Source organism: Pleurodeles waltl, chromosome 4_1, assembly GCF_031143425.1.
Source record: "Pleurodeles waltl isolate 20211129_DDA chromosome 4_1, aPleWal1.hap1.20221129, whole genome shotgun sequence".
In the NCBI taxonomy this organism is placed as follows: domain Eukaryota; kingdom Metazoa; phylum Chordata; class Amphibia; order Caudata; family Salamandridae; genus Pleurodeles; species Pleurodeles waltl.
The window spans coordinates 593,149,074-593,165,954 of record NC_090442.1 but is presented as its reverse complement, the minus strand read 5'-3'; the positions used below and the strand labels follow the sequence as shown (position 1 = coordinate 593,165,954).

Sequence of the window (16,881 nt, the reverse complement as noted above, 5' to 3'; positions counted from 1 at the left end):
TGGTTTTTCATTGCACAACTGTGGTGCAGTTGTTTTTCTTGATTGTTCTATATGAATCCAATAAATACACGTCAGTTAAGGATTTACTAGCATTTTTTGGAAGTACTGGGAAGGTGATGAGAAGATTTAACTGCTTTCCGGATAGTGAAATTCTGTTACAATCTTGTTAATTTCTTTGGTTGAGATTTTGAGATGGTCAAACCAACTTAAATGGTGTTTTTTTGCCTTTTTTTAACATATGATTTGTACATTTTGTAGTGCCTGTGTGAATGCATTTTGTCTTGAGAATTCATGGATTTTTAGCTTCGCTGTTGAAGTGCTGAAATGTGGCCCTTTATCTTTTTATCTTTCTTAACTCTTCACTTGCCCCAGGAGCTTTCTTTCTTTGCATTGAAGTTCTTATTTCTACATCAAAGGCTTTGGTCATCTGTTCACAGAGTTTCTCTACTCACTTTATTGTCTTCAATTGTGCATTTGTCGTTTTGTGAGATTACAATTTCTGTATGTTTAATTTGTTCCATTGTTTGTAGGTTGGTGAGGGATAGTGGGATTCAGTTGTTATTTAACTTGGGATCTTGGTTGAGAAGGAGGTGATTTAAGTGCCAGTCCACGTGAATGGCAAATCTTGTTGACTTGTAATTAGGTCTGCTCTGAAGAAGATGACATCCAATGCCTGACCTGCAACGTGGGTAGACCAGATAATTTGTTGTATGTTGTGCATGTTAAACATATGATTTGGTTTATTGAATTAGATGTTTAGTTAACCAAGTATTTAAACATTTTGGTTTACAGATCTGATATTGCACCAAAAAGCATCTATAAAGGTTCTTAGTCTTGTGTGGGTCGGTAGAGCAATAAGAAGTTGAAAGTCAATGTAGGGCCGGGTTGCAACTAGTAGAAAATTCTACATAACTTTGTATTCTCACATCTAACATCTTGGTGACAGTTCTCTGTTCATTGTGTGACATGGCTCAAAATCCAGATGGGATAGCTTCAAGAAATATTGCAGCCATATCTTTTCATAACCAGGTTTTAGTGAAAAATGTTATGTCTGGTTCCATATTCACAAATAGGTTGTTTTTGTTTTTGATCGTTGATCAGGCATTCTTGAGCAAACAATTTAGAGAATGTAGCTTTTGTTTAGTGAAGGAAGGGTTTGTGACCAGGTTGTTGTTGGATTCATCCACTGAGCTCTTCATTGATCTATCACTATTGTTGGATGATATTTTTCCATCATGCATATGAGATGGTGAGACAGGAGGTGCCACAGATGAACTGATAGTGTTTTGATTTAGGCTTCCCTTGTAATCATTGTCCTGCTCAAACAGGTTAATTAGAGAACTGATGTGTCTTTTGGGGAGGGTAAGATTGATTCAAAGGAGGCGTGTGAAAATTGTGTTGCTTTAAGATTGTGTTTTGGTGTTGTGTTGAAAATGAGTAGAATGCTGTTGTCGTGTAGCATGGATGATGTAAAATGTGTGGCTGGTGATCATTGTATTGTGTGATTGCATTTATATAGCACTTATTGATGAGGCCCTGAAACACAATATGCAGAGCAGCACACTTCTCCAGAACCAAATGTTAGTAGTTAGTCCAAATTTATTGTTTTTTGTTGGCTAATTGTATTATTCATTTGTACTCAAGCAGATCATCCCATGCATCTACTCCAGTTTCTTAGGCATAGATTAAAGTAATAGGAGTTGGGTGCAATCATTCAATCAATCAATCAATCATAACATTTGTAAAGCGCACTATGTACCCGTCAGGGTTTCGAGGCGCTGGTGCGGGGGGGGGGGGCGGCTGAGCTGTTAGCGGTCGAAGAGCCAGGTCTTGAGGAGTCTCCTGAAGGTGAGGAGGTCCTGGGTCTGGCGCAGTGAGGTGGGGAGAGAGTTCCAGGTCTTGGCGGCGAGGAAGGAGAAGGATCTGCCGCCGGCGGTCTTGCGCTGGATCCTGGGGACGATGGCGAGGGCGAGATTGGCAGAGCGGAGTTGACGAGTGGGGGCGTAAAAGTTGAGTCTGGAGTTGAGGTAGGTAGGTCCGGTGTTGTGTAGAGCCTTGTGAGCGTGGGTGAGGAGTTTAAAGGTGATCCTCTTGTCCACGGGGAGCCAGTGGAGGTCCTTCAGGTGAGGGGAGATGTGGCATCGGCGGGGTATGTCAAGGATCAGGCGGGCGGATGCATTTTGGATACGCTGGAGTCGTTTGATGTCTTTTGTTGGGATGCCTGTGTAGAGTGCGTTGCCGTAGTCAAGTCTGCTACTGACGAGGGCTTGGGTCACCGTCTTTCTGGTTCCTGTTGGGATCCACTTGAAAATTCTGCAGAGCATTCGAAGGGTGTTAAAGCAGGAAGAGGAGACGGCGCTGACCTGTTGACCTCATGGTGAGGGCTGAGACCAGGATGAAGCCGAGGTTTCTTGCGTGGCTGGCTGGGGTGGGTGGGGGTCCGAAACCGGTGGGCCACAAGGAGTCGTTCCAGGCCGAAGGGGTGCGCCCGAGGATGAGGACTTCCGTCTTGTCGGAGTTGAGCTTCAGGCGGCTGTCGTTCATCCACTCGGCGATGGCTTTTAGTCCCTCGTGGAGGTTGGTTTTGGCGGGTCTTTGGTCAGGGAGAGGACGAGCTGGGTGTCGTCGGCGTAGGAGATGATGCTGAGGTGATGTTGGCGGGCCAGTTTGGCGAGGGGGGTCATGTAGACGTTGAACAACGTAGGGCTGAGGGAGGATCCTTGGGGGACGCCGCAGATGAGGTTGGTGGCTTTGGAGCGGAAAGAGGAGAGTCGGACTCTCTGGGTTCTGTCGGTGAGGAAGGATGAGATCCAGTTGAGGGCTTTATCCTGGATGCCGGCTCCATGGAGGCGGGTCAGTAGGGTGCGGTGGCAGACTGTGTCAAAAACGGCTGATAGGTCGAGGAGGATGAGGGCCGAGGTTTCGCCGTTGTCCATTTGGGTTCTGATGTCATCTGTGGCGGCGAGGAGAGCAGTCTCGGTGCTGTGGTTTCGTCTGAAACCGGATTGAGAGGGGTCTAGGATGGAGTTGTCTTCGAGGAAGTGGGCGAGCTGTGTGTTGACGATCTTCTCGATGACTTTTGCTGGAAAAGGGAGGAGAGAGATCGGTCGGAAGTTTTTGAGGTCGTTGGGGTCAGCCTTGGGTTTCTTGAGGAGGGGTTGGATTTCTGCGTGTTTCCAGCTGTCTGGGAAGGTGGCGGAGTCGAAGGAGAGGTTGATGATCTTGCAGAGTTTGGGGGCGATGATGGCGTTGGCTTTGTTATCATTCGTGGGTTAGCTGTATGTGAGCTAATGTAGATAGTTAGTGAGGTTAATAGATGGGGTGGAGGTGATTATATATGGTGAGATTGAAGTAGTATGACTTTTAAAGAAGGAGAGGTTGTAATCTTTCAAATGTGCTTTGGGTATTTTGAAGAAATACAATCAAAGAGATTAGGGAAAGCAAGCAAGTGAGTTAGAGTCGGCTAGGCTCAGAGAGAGGAGACATGCAAAAAATGGAAGGAAAGCAGAGGGTCATTTTAGGGAAAACAAGAGAAGCAACAATCAGACACTTGAAATAAAGGTCAGTGTTTCATGCAGGATTTTAGGAATATAGAAGATGCCTTTTGAGATAGCATGAAATTTGAGGACTCAAAACCTACAAAACAGTATTGTTTGTATGGGAGCTAATACTATAATCAGGTTAGCGCTACTGAGCTTCTTTCATGTTTATTGAAAGGGAATGGTGTAAGAGAAAGGGGTGGTTGAGGGGCTTGATGGTCTAATTTTAGTACTCTAAATTCAGCAATTATTGAAGAACAGTAAGAGGATATTGTTAAATATCTATGTTTTAATGGAATTCTGATATTACATATTGGATGATTTGTTAGGTGCTGGAATGTTTTATTTTTTTATGCTGCATCATAAGAATGGATATTGTGAAGCAATTACTCTCCCTTAATAACAAATGAGAACCTAAGGAAAAGGAACGCGAGCCATTCCACTTTCACGATTAAGGACCAGTGCATGCCCAATGATGTGGCAAAAAGCCTATCATCTATGCAACACATGAGCTCCCTATTTCTCTGTAGGATACTACCATGCTACCTATGTATTAGTAACATGTCCACATACAAAATATTTCATAAAAGAATGCAAGCTCTAAGGTCTGTAGCAGCGTTATGGGGTTTGTGGTAATTTCTATTCAGGGAAGATGAATGGATTGGAACCTTATTTGACCTGGTATTTTTCTGAAAGAAGTTCTTTCTGGAAATTAATGAAAAGAAAGTATAAAAGGGGAAATGTAGGGGCACCCATGGTCAGCCCTGTCTGCATTGCTTTTCATTGTGAAAAGCGTGACGGGTGCTGGTGCACCCTACGCACTGCAACATTGATGAGCCGGCTTTAATGTTGTGGGCTGTTTCCCGCTGGCCCAGTGGGCGGAAACTCTGTTTGCACACGCTGACCGAGCAGCAAACTCTTAATAGGGGCTTCAAGAAGGGGACCGCACTGGCGGTAACCCAACTGCTGGAGTTTGGCTGGCGGCAATTTCCACCCGGCAAACTCCTAATGAGGGGCTCTCTCTTTTGGAACATTGCTCAAAGTCTTTGCTGGATTAGTTACATTTCACATGTCATAGATCCTTTTGCTCCATTTCTGTCACTGGCTGCTAGGAACATGTCATTTGCACTGATCGACTGATGCAAAATGTGATTTCCTTCATGGTCAGTGAGTATACTGTAATTTTTGCGCTGGTCGGTTTATGTAAATAATAGTGGAAATTTTCAGACACACAGTAACATTGGTTCAATTGTTGTAATGTATTCCCAGGGGAATATATAGTTTTCATAAGCAACAATTTTAATTTTTCATCATCCACTTGAGGGTAGAAGATTTATCCAGCACTTCCATCTCTGACTCTGTTGTCTTTATGAATAATAAACAATCCACAAAAAGAGATAGTTATTCTTGGTGTTTAATTTACAAAGAGAAAGCACATAAGTGCCCAAAGTTTTCCTTTGGAGTTTGCTGTTGTGCTGCTAAACACCAACGTTGCTAAATACCAAGACTGCCTAGACTAGATTCCACCTTGGGTATCTTTCTTTCACTACCATGCACTTGCTATTTTTGTATCTTACTCTTGCAGTTTCTTTTTGGGGCAAGCCTGTCAAACAGCTGGTTGCAAAAGTCCCACTGTCAGCTTACAAGATCTCACAGTGGGCTTAAAGGACTCCTGTCCTATGCCATTATCATCACTCTGATTTGCCTTCTCTAATTTGATAACTTGCCCTGTTTATCTTGCATCTGTCCCTCCCTTGGAGCAAAGCCTATTTACTAGTGTCCTTCCACTACTCACTTTTAGGGAACCACATTTTTCTTTTTGCTTGGACACTCGCAAGAGCACATGTATTTTCCAGGTGGACCCCCGTGTGCTTCAATCCTCCCACATGTGCTAGGGTTGCTCTGTAACTCCCTCCCTCACATTCCTCTCTCATCCATGTTCTTCTCTGCCCCACTCTCCATTTTGTTGTCTCTTACCTTGTGCTTCCCTCCACCCTCCTTGTTGCTCCCACCCGCTTCTAAAATTGCAAATATCAACAGTGCCACATTGTGCAATCTGGTCAGTGGACTCATTTGAAATTGCCATTATTGACTTAAGCAAAAGTTTTTATGTTCCTTTTTCAGATGATCAACATAACCTAGAAAAAGCAACAGCACAAAGACATCAAACACTTTTGTACACATGTGATTAGGTCATTTTTCAAAGATGTTAAACACGGCACTAAATTCACAGTCATCTGCTATTTGTACCTACTGCCAAACGTAGCTTTGATAGGAAAAACACAAAGATCAAAGCCGCTCAGTGGTATCTCTTGATGGAGACTGTGCCCCACTCTATTTGTCCTGGCCTCCAGTGCCTTGGGCTGTGACACCTCAGCTATCATTTTATCTGAGGCTAAATTTGTTGTGCCTCTGTCCTAAAGTTCACTTCTAGAGATGCCACTGAATCTCTGCATGTAAGGGACACTGCCTTAACACAATCTAAAATTATAGCACCCTTTATCAGATTCAGTTTTGGAGGCATAATTTACTTCTATTGATCTTTTGATTTTGACATAAAGTCATCACCGTCTAAAATGAAGTGATCTCTCTGCTAGTGTGACAGTATTGAATCCATTTTTCAGGAGCTACCCAACCTGCTTGCACAATGAGTCTGAAATGCAGCAGTAGAGTACAATGATTCCACTCAAATGCAGTCTAGCCTGTAGAAGATTGGTGCCATGCTTTGGGTCGGGTCTTGTACATGACCCATGATCCTGGGCTAGTAATAAAGGCATATTGAATGGCCCTGACATGTGACATGTCACTGCCTGAATTAAAGACACAATCAGGCTATAAGCTCTTCTAGTGTGCGGGTGTTCTAGGGTGAGAGAATCTTATAATTTCCCCATGCCCCTGTCAACCTTGCATCTTCAACCCGAAAGTGACAACTTATGATAATTTCACAACTTAAATTATTGTTTGCTTAACTGTTTTAAAAAAAAATATGTTATATCTTAAAGGTACTCATTTTATAATAGCAAGTAAAAAGTGTAGCAGAATATGTTGGTCCCATTGAAAGGCTAATAGTTGTTCTGCACCCAGGCACATAGTTCTGTATTAACTCACTGAGCTACATTCCCAGGTTGCAGAGCTGATTCTTGCAGCAGATGCACTGGCTTCTGAGTTTAAATGATCAATACACAGGGCTGAAGAGATGGACAGATTACAATGTAGACAGTGGTTCTTAACCTTTTCACTACTGTGGACCCCACTTAATCATTACTGGAACCCGGAACCCCCTTTTGAGTTATTATTAGAAATCAGGGGCCACCCACTAAGTCATTACTGTAAGCTGGGGACACTGGCCTAGGTTTTTTCAATGATTTGATCCACAAGACAACACACAAAAAATACAGAAACAGGCAATCATCAAATAAATGCACAAATGATAAAATACTGAATTTAATCCACAAATATAACAAATCAACAGTTTATTAGAAGGATGGTGCTTTTATAAATTAAATTGAAGCCACTCCTTGTCCATTCAATATTCGATACACTTCTAATACTTCCACAAATCAATCTGAACACACCAACTTAATTGTTAGCCTCCAGTTTCAAATTCCTTCTCCTTTACAGAATTTGAACATTTTCAATTTTACATTAAGCTTTTTTATTTGTATACACTTTGTTAATCTGTTAATATAAATTCATTTATAAATAGTGGTGTACCCCATAAGTAGACTTTGTGGACCCCCTGGAGTCCCTGGACCACAGGTTAAGAACCACTGATGTAGACCATTGTCTGAAAGAGGCTCTTGAATTTTTTTTGTAATTTGGGTGCCTGTTGGATACCTTATCAAACGCAATTTGCTCTAAAGAAGGCCATGTTGCATGCAATTGTATTAGGTTATAAACATAACATTAGCATAAACATTTGGCTTTTTATTTAGATCAAACTTGACATGAATCTGGAAAGATCGCAGGAGAAGGAAGCCGACGATGGAAATCTGCTTTTTGCAAAGGGAAACCGCTTCATGTCAAACTGGGGAATGGGCCAGAAGGGTCTTTCTATCTGGGAAGGGGAGAAATCAGTCAATGAAGACAAGATAGGCGATTTGGAAGATGCCATCAATGCTGTGAGAATGATACCGGCAATTATGGTGTTCCTCTTGCATGCCTTTAATTCCTCAATTATTAATTAATATTTATAAATGATTTGTTCTAGATATCTCTAGATATTTCTTTTCTAATTCCTAAAACTCAATTTTTCTGACTGCCCTACTTTACAATGTCTATCAGTCACAGTTGTACATCAATATCCTGTGTGTATGTGTATTTATATTTAACTTTTCATTCTGCCATTGTGGTAAATAAATATATTTTGAAGTTTGCCTCACATCAAATTAGGTTAGATATCTGACTGTTCAAACTTTGTCAAAGTGATGTTGGACTTCTTGTGGAATACACCAACAATAAGGATGTGACAGAGAATTAAGGCATCCTATGTGTACAAGACCCGCCTGAGGGTTTCAACCCCAAAATAAACTCCTAGGAATTTGTTTCTCATTATCATAATGTAACACGGGTGAAACAGTGAGATGCTGAACACTGTGACATATTAAAAACACCATTAGCATTTATGATTTTCATTTATTTACGATATCTGCTTGATTAACTTTACTCTCGCTAGTAAGCATACATCCACATATTTATAGATTTGCAAATTAGTTATTTCCATGGTGTTCCTAATTAATTTCACCTCTGCGGTCTACCTTTTCTAATCAAGTTTGATCTGGTTTCTGCTTTTAATCCTGAAATAGTCGTTATGTTTGTCCAGTGTTCTGAGCAGGCAAACGTTGGGGCTACGTAGGGATTAAACGTTTGCTCACACATAGATGTTAGCAAAGTAACAGCAATATTGGTGTACCTTACTTTACTGTTCCTTGGGATACATTGAATAACAGAGGCAAATCACAGTCGCAGGCATATAAATAGAGTCATTTCTATTTCCCACTATCTGCTGATCGTCTATGACTGCTGTGTCTTTCAGGGTTGAATATAACTGACTGTAACTAATCTGCATGCGCTTCATCACTGATATGCAGCATAGTGACCTGTTCCTTTTGCCACATAATATGTAGCATTTTTTCGAAATTACAAAGCATAAACTTCTTATACCCCAAACAAAAGGTCTTCACAAGGTGCCCAAAGTTCATGCAGGGATATCTAACCTGACTCTCTTGTTTTTAGGAAACCAGGTACATTGAAGAAGTCACCAAGGAGAATGGCACCAATAGCGCCCTGTCCTTGATCTTCTCTTTGAAGGAGGAAGTTGGCGCTTTAGCCAAAGTGCTGCGTATATTTGAGGTAACTAAACCCATGTTTAAATGCTAATTCAAGATGAATTACACTTCCCATTGCCACCCTGAACAGATAAGCAGCGCATACTAATGTTACATTATTTCAACTGTTTTCTAGCTTGTTTGAGCAGATCAGTAAAGGTTTGGGATAAACTATGCGCTTCACACTTAAAGTTACCTACTGCTTCGTTCAGGAATAAAGTATTATTTAAGAAGGTCTAAATGTTGTTTTAACAGTTTGCTTTCTTCATTTGACAGACTGTAATTACCTTTAAGAATAGCATAAAGAGAGTGAAAAGGTATCATTTACTAGCTTGTGTAAAGATGTTTTTTATATTTATTTGGCACAGAAAACTTCTCTTTCAGACATTCTGTAGATTAATGATAATTTAAAAGCCGAAACAGCTATATGAATACATAAATCAAAATATTGTTGAGGTGGTATATGAAAATATGATTGACACAATAGATATCAAGTCATGTTCACAAGAATATTAAGCGTCGACATAAAGTCATTATATTGAGGTCAAAGATTTTGGTAACTGGTTGCTGCTCATTAGTCTGTTAATACCTCAGCCAACTGTCTCTGTTGTGGATTAAGCAGGGCTTCCGGTTCACAAATATTATTATTTCTATATTTTCAAGAAAGGATGAGGCCCATCTTATTTTAGTTATTTGTGAGAGATGTTTAAGTTCCACTCTTAAATTCAGGAAGCTTAATGTTGAACCCAGTTACAATCCAAGCTGCCAAGTGTGTGAAAAATGTTGTGCATGAGAAAATGTCTTGGCAGAAAAGTCTGTGGCAAAATCAAACTGTTACCTACATTTAGTGGCAGGTTTCTCCTTTTAGTTGGTGTTTTTATGCTTTGTGTGCATCAGGACGTTATTCAGTATTATGAAGATTAAAGAAAACATGTAATTTACAGAGTCAGTCTTTGCAAATGTTCACATCTCTACTTTTAAGGCACGTCTGAAAATGAAGTGGCCTGGTGTGAAAACAGAGGTTAATAGAAAGGGTTGAAGTTAGATGGAGCTTTAACAAATAATGAAGATGCACAAACCAATTTCTCATTCAATGAGTAAATATAAATAATCTGGGCAAGAAGATCATCTTACAATTAAGAAATATGTGAGTTCAGAATTCTAATGTCAGGTACAGAGGGGTGAAAGATGGGATATCCATGGAAAAACAATATTCACAGATCTACCCCCTATGTCATCGTATTACTTCCAAAGGAGGACACTTTTGTTCAGAATTATCAAAGGTATTTTTAGAAGGCTACTTTTAGCCTCGAGGTGTTTCCGCTTTCTAATTACCGGTGGCAAAGATCTTACTCACAAAGTCTACTGAATTGAGGAACTTTGCCTCAGCTAAGGTGGGTTACATTTTTTAAGCTGCCTCGGCAAAGTTTCCCTGTCTGGAGTCGATAACCGGCTGTTTCTCACCTGCAAAATGTCCAGCATTTAAGGGCAAGGCATGCTGCAGCCCGGAAGCGACTGCAAAGTTATACAAGGTATGGCAGGGATGAGGAAGGCAGAAGGGGCTGTGGTTAGAATGTGGGGAGTCCGAGGTCATCAGGACAGTGTGTGTGGAGGGTTCCATCTCACAAAACATGATCTTGTCAGAGAGAGAGTTGGGCCTTCAGGGTAGGGTGAGGCGGCGCAGGTGCTCGGGGTGGCGGCTCCGCCAGGGATGGCTTTCAAACAACACCAGCCCACCCACTGCCTCTTATGGACCATCTTGGCAGCAGAAGCATTTTGCCACTTTTGTCAAGAATCACTGAAGGTGAAACAATTTTTTTTCTTTAAAAATTGTGAAGTTTCCACATTTGTGACGTTTTAAGAAAAATATTTTTACATTTTGCAATCAACTGACTTCACGGTTTTGTTCACTTACTAGCTTTGCCTTGCAAAGAAACAAAGGAACACCATGTAATTCACAACTTCCTTTCTACCTCATGGTATCGACTGTGCAAAATGCCCACATCTTCGCATTCAGCATAAAACAAACTTATATATTTATACTTCTTGTAATAAAAGGTGTGTTGTTCACATTGTATGGCTTCTGGAAGCATAGTTTTTCATTATGAAATAGCCCAGTGTACCAGTGAAATATTTTCATGTTTATTATGTGCCTATCTCACTATGAGGTATTTTAGAATTCATGACATCCGGACTCAAAGGGACCATACAGTGTAGAGAAAAAAAAAACAGTTGCCTTTGTCCGGTCCTGGATCTCTAGTAATCATCGACTCAGATATTCTAGAGTGCTTGATGAAGTCAGCTGTGGTTTTCACGTCTATTTTAATGTTATAGACTGGATCATCCTGCTAAAAAATAGACGCAACATGTTTGGAATTCTTCTTAATTCTGAGCGCCATCTTGAAATAGAGGCTACCTTGAGTAAAGTGTCCAGGTATGAGCTGTAAAACAAAACATTTTCATGACTAAGATTAAACCTTATTTCCCACTAAGACTGAATTTTGATCATGGACTTAAGTAATGCTTATGATATCAATAACTAAACAATGCAATCAACAGCTGAAAGGTGAACATTTACGTATTATGAAGTTTCTGGTATATTATAGCACCCATGTGTAGCGACTTTAACGTGCTTAAAGTGGATTAAAAGCATCACAAACATTGATGATGAGTCTGACGGGTTGCTTTGTGTGGCCAATCAGAGGAGAAGTAGGTCTAGATTGAATAGAAGCAATTTTGCACTACCTGAAAGGCGTGAAATGTCGTGCACAACCAACTTTTCCACTGTGATTAATGCAAAAACATATCCAGTGATAAGTAGTGAAAAATTTAGTTTGCACCAAATGTCTAGGCACAAGCCGTTTTGCATTTTCTGGTTGGTTCAAATTCTGGTTAAATACTGCTAAATCTCGTGTGAAAACATAATCAATCACGATGTACCCATCTATCCGACTACTTCCTTGCAGTGGTGAGACAGTGGCCCAGATTATATTCTTGGTATCACCGTGATTAAGGTACAGGGCCTCCGCAAATAGGGAGCTAGCCCACATACTAACTTCACAGAGACTACAAAGCAAACCGCAAACCACCAAAGTAAGTTTCGACTGCTAATTTACTGGGTCAAATTTGAAACCACGATCTCCAGGCAATAGGCTTAGCCGAACCTTTGCTCCAAACAGCTCACCAAACGAGCAATCACAGGCCTCATCCTTCGCACTTGGGAGCAATTGAGGCCAAAGTGATGCACACAGCCCAGAGTGGCAGACATAATTACATGCTTTGATTATACGAGTCACCCAGAAAGGTAAAGATTGACATTTTGTTAAAAAAGCGTTCCCTCTGATCGTCATTTATTACATTATGGAGAATCGAGTGAAGAATCGCTTTCACCTTTGCAAAGTCAGCTACTTAGTGCCCTCATCTGCAAATCTTTGTTTGTTCTTCAAATAATACACAAGGCCAGCCTATGGTGCCTGTGTAGCGTCACGTCCATGTCCAGACTCGCCTACTGGGCAATCAGACAGGGCTGGACCCAGTGGTCAGAGTGTGGGCCAGTTCCTTTGGTCTGGTGGGGCGATTTTTACTGTCGATTTCCCTGATGTTAAAATAATAATTGGCTGCAGCAAACTCATTTATACTTTTATAGCGCCGCATTTGCGTCGTTTTTTGACGCAAAATCAGAGCAAACTTACAAAATACAATTGTATTTTGTAAGTTTGCGCTGGTTTTGCGTCAAAACATGACGCAAATGCGGCGCTAAAAAGTATAAATATGGGTCTCAGTCTTCCATGCCTTGCCAAACACTCATTCAGCATGGCTTTACAAGTTCAAAACTCCTCTAGTCGGTAAACACTGGCCTCTTTCTTAGCTTTCTAATTCACTAATGGGGATCATTTGGTGCCTGGGCCTAGTCACATCACTTTTTAATGAAGCAGATCTTTTCTGATGAACAATGGGTACATTTTATCTTTGTGTTCAGAAATACTATTCACAATTTCCGTCCCTCTTTCCAACCTAAAAACGCTTGTCCAAAAGCAGTAAAAGGTATTTTGTTATTTCATGTGTATGGCTTTTATTCTGCGTAGAGAGGACGGCGCATTGTGACACCTATATAGGGGCCGAAAGTATAAATATGAGTAAATACATCCTAAGCCATTTCTAATACTTTAGGTGCACAATATAGTGATTAGCAGGATTTTCAAAGTGTTAAGTGAATTTGAAATAACCTGTCAATGTAGTGGGTTTTCCCTGCTCGTAAGGTAGCGAGGTCAAGAGGGTGATACAGGAGATGTAGTTGTGTAGATTTCAAGGAACACCAAGAAACTGTGGCTCATATTTATAATTTTTTAGCGCCGCATTTGCATAATTTTTGACGCAAAAGCGGTGCAAAAAAAAGTATAAATATGGGCCTGCATGTCTGGTGATATTCGCAAACATTTTGCAGACAGGAGTAGGTATCTTTCTAGGGTGGGAAAGGGGATGCTCGATAACATATTTTGAGGGAGTGGAGTGGTAGGACTTTATCAACAGGAAATGCATCTTTGCCTTGTAGAGAAAAAAATTAAATGTGAAAATGGACATTTCCACCGGATTTAATCCTGCAGATTTTCATCCACGTGAAAAATGTTGATGGGTACATTTTGGAAGCAGGAGTACTTCTCCAAAGATATGACTACCTTACATTTCTCAGAATTCAGCTGGGATCCTTTTCAAACCTAAAGAAGTTGAAAACAAACGCCAGAAGTAGGAAGAAAACTAAGGGAGCATCCTTTGCTCTCTTACAAACGGTCCATGTGAATTGAGCCCGCAGTATATCAAAGTATTATTAGACTATTTGATGGCTAATAGATTCAGAACGATGATGTGGGCAGTTATAGCATTGAGAAAAAAATCATCCACGTGAAAAATGTTGATGGATACATTTTGGAAGCAGGAGTACTTCTCCAAAGGGTGTGTCTCTCAATCACGATAGAGAGGAGTCCACGTGCCTCTCCTTGTCAGCTGCTCCAATTGCTGCCTCTGGAGCGAGTTTCTCTCGCCATTAGATGTGCACGATTTGGCAAGCGCTGTGCTTGTTTACCTAAGCTCTCCATGGCTGTACGCATTTCAAGCATGCATGTTAAAGGCAATCTCAAAATCTTGAAATGCGTGCAGCCCCAGGGAGATTCAGCTTATTTTTATGTTTACGCTTGTTAGCGCGTCAGAGCCTTGATAAGTAAACTTACCAGGAGACGCGTTTAGGTCGACAAACCTTTGGACCACATTTGGAGACTTCCCAGTACGAAATATTTTCTTGGCATCACCAATCAATAGATCAATAAACAATCAATAGCAACAAACACTAGTCGATAAACATTTAATAAAATTTAACTTCACAGTCACGAATAATCACACCAGTTAAATCAAAAGTTAAGATATTTATTTCCCTATTGGTTGCAATCTAATATCATGTCTGTTAATCTCATTAGCAATAAACCCACGCCAAAACAATCCAATCAATAATCAAAGCGCAACTTAATCAATACATCTACTATTTTCATCCAGCATTATACGAATCAACTTAGCAGAGTCTCATTAGAACATGAATCAACAAAGCAAGAACTCAGTCATTTGTCTATTTGCACATACTATTAGTAAACGCGTTCAACTAACCTCAAATTAGCATTTGCATGTTGGGCTTCATGTAAAACATTTAGTGAATACGAATTTAGAAAACATCTAAACTAAGGCCTCTATCAAAATAGCAGTTGGTACCTAGAAAGAAAAGGCAAACAGACAATTACAATTTGCATCGGATAGTTACCAATCCAACAGATCAGCAAGCAGCGTCAGTCTTTGTCCTCAGGACATCAGTCGATTCACCATCAGCAGAAATAGGACGGGGCAGAGTCTCAATGTAGCATAGCTACAGAACGGGTTACTTTCCTCAAATAGAGGAGAAGTTAATATCAAGCAAGAATGGGCCAATGATGGTTTAGGGTGACAGGACAACTAAACTAAAACATGTCAACTAGCAAAAGTACTTTAGCAAAAGTCTCATAGCAAAGGAATGGCAAATGGCAAGCGTAAGAGTCCCCATTAAAGTGGAAGAAGAAGTGTGTCTAGTTTTTCTTGGGTTACGCCGTTAAATCAAAACTAACTATTCCCTAATTCGGTAAGCACCTTACTAGAATCTTCCACAATTTGCAGTTCTCATGTCGCAGATTGGTCCATGTTATTGACGTCTTCAACGGTTGGAATGTCAGGTAGAGAATGTTACAATTTGTGCTCCAGTCAGTGTCTTCATTGTGTTCTCCTAGTACGGTTAACCTTGCACCTGTTACAAATTACACTGTATCATCTAGCAAGAACGTTGCCTTGAGCAAGCCGGTTCTCATGAGAAAGAATTTACTACAGCTACACACATATAACTCCTGGAAAAATACAGCTTTGTGTCCTTCAGGAAAACAGCACATTACACGTTAGAAAATACAATTCAATATGAGGCCAGGCAGCTAGGCCCAAACCTTCACTAAGCTAAGGCCCTCTGATTTAATAAAGCAAACTCTTAACACACAACTCTAATTATGATATACTAATGCGAATTCAAACATTATTGCACAATGATTCAGAATTAATAAGAATTTTCATTAGTCTTCGTATACACTGGTAGCCACACCCCGTGGGCACATTTCAACGCGTGCATTATTTTCTATGTTAACACATTTTCTATGCAGCTTCATCACACAACATATTGCAAGCTTTTCGTATTAATATTGATTAAAAAAAAACACTCCAACACCCTGCACAGTGCTTACGCTGTGCAACCATGGGTAGATGCAGTAAAGAAGCACAGAGCAAGCGCTGTGCATGATAAACATAAAAATAAGCAGAGCGCAAGCGTTGTGCAGAGTACGCACATTAAACAAGCAGAGCACAAGTGCTGAGCAGACAACAGTTAAAACAATCATTTTCAATGCAACGGGTCTCGCATTTGTTCGAGTTAGAGCTATTAGCGTTGTAAAGCAAAAAAAAACGCAGCGCGATCGCGCTATGTAAAATGCAGCGCAATCGCGCTGCATGGAAAATAAACAGAGAAAGTAGTCCAGACTCCAGGCTGAAAACATCGAGCCTCGTATGTTTTTGGTACTAAACTCCGGAAGAGGCATGATGTATGCATGCCTTTCACAAATGAAAACAAGCAGATTTTAAAAGGCAAGCCCACAAACCAATGTAAGTGACTGACGTGGCATGGGAGCGGTTTCAAGCCCAAAGAGAGATTACAGAATGGACGGAGCACTTTGTGCTCGCCCATAAAAACAAGCATTTGCAATGCACTAGGGTCTCGCATTTCTCTGAGTTGCAGCTATTAGCAGTTGTAAACTCCCAAGTGGATTTTTCTTTCCAAATTGAAAGAAAAAAACAGCACGATCGCGCTGCTATTAGCAGTTGTAAACTCCCAACTGGATTTTTCTTTCCACATTGAAAGAAAAAAACAACACCATTGCGCTGCTACAGTTCACTCGTAATGAATCCTATCTGCAAAAGTGCAATTATCTACGTAACCGGCAAAAGTGCAATTAACTATGTAACAGGGTCGATGTTATGCAAAGCGCTCCACTTCTGCCAAGCGAGATTGCACTTCAAACAAAAGATAAAAAGTAGTCCACAAACCTGACGGGAAACAGCGACCCTTGCATGTTTTCAGTACTTGGTCGCTGCGCTAGAGGAGGGCTAACCACCGGAAAAGACATGACATATGCGTGCCTTCCACTAATGAAAGCAAGCAGATTTTAACAGGCAAGCCCACAAACCAATGAAAGACAACAGATGTGACCTCAACGGGGCTCCAAGCCCTTTTCTAACTCCTAAAGCGTCTCGCAAGCAAAACGCATGAGCAAGCACATGCGACGCCAGCTCGGCCCTAAAAATCCCACAAAGTGGATGAACAGAGTACTTGGGCCTTGGGACACTGATGAGGAACAACCATTGGTAAAGGCATGAAATATGCAACAGCCAATAGAAACAGAGGAAAA

General features: G+C 40.9%; 1 protein-coding gene across 2 annotated transcripts in view; it reads left to right on the top strand.

Moving 5' to 3' along the window:
- Positions 1-16,881, top strand: part of PAH (phenylalanine hydroxylase) — a 231,602-nt gene that overhangs the window by 8,618 nt on the left and 206,103 nt on the right. The window contains exons 2-3 of one of the 2 annotated variants that reach the window (XM_069228986.1): positions 7,475-7,660; positions 8,775-8,891. In XM_069228986.1, coding sequence (XP_069085087.1) covers positions 7,475-7,660; positions 8,775-8,891 — 303 coding nt within the window. The remainder of the gene's footprint in view (positions 1-7,474; positions 7,661-8,774; positions 8,892-16,881) is intronic. The other variant, XM_069228987.1, reaches the window with a different exon arrangement.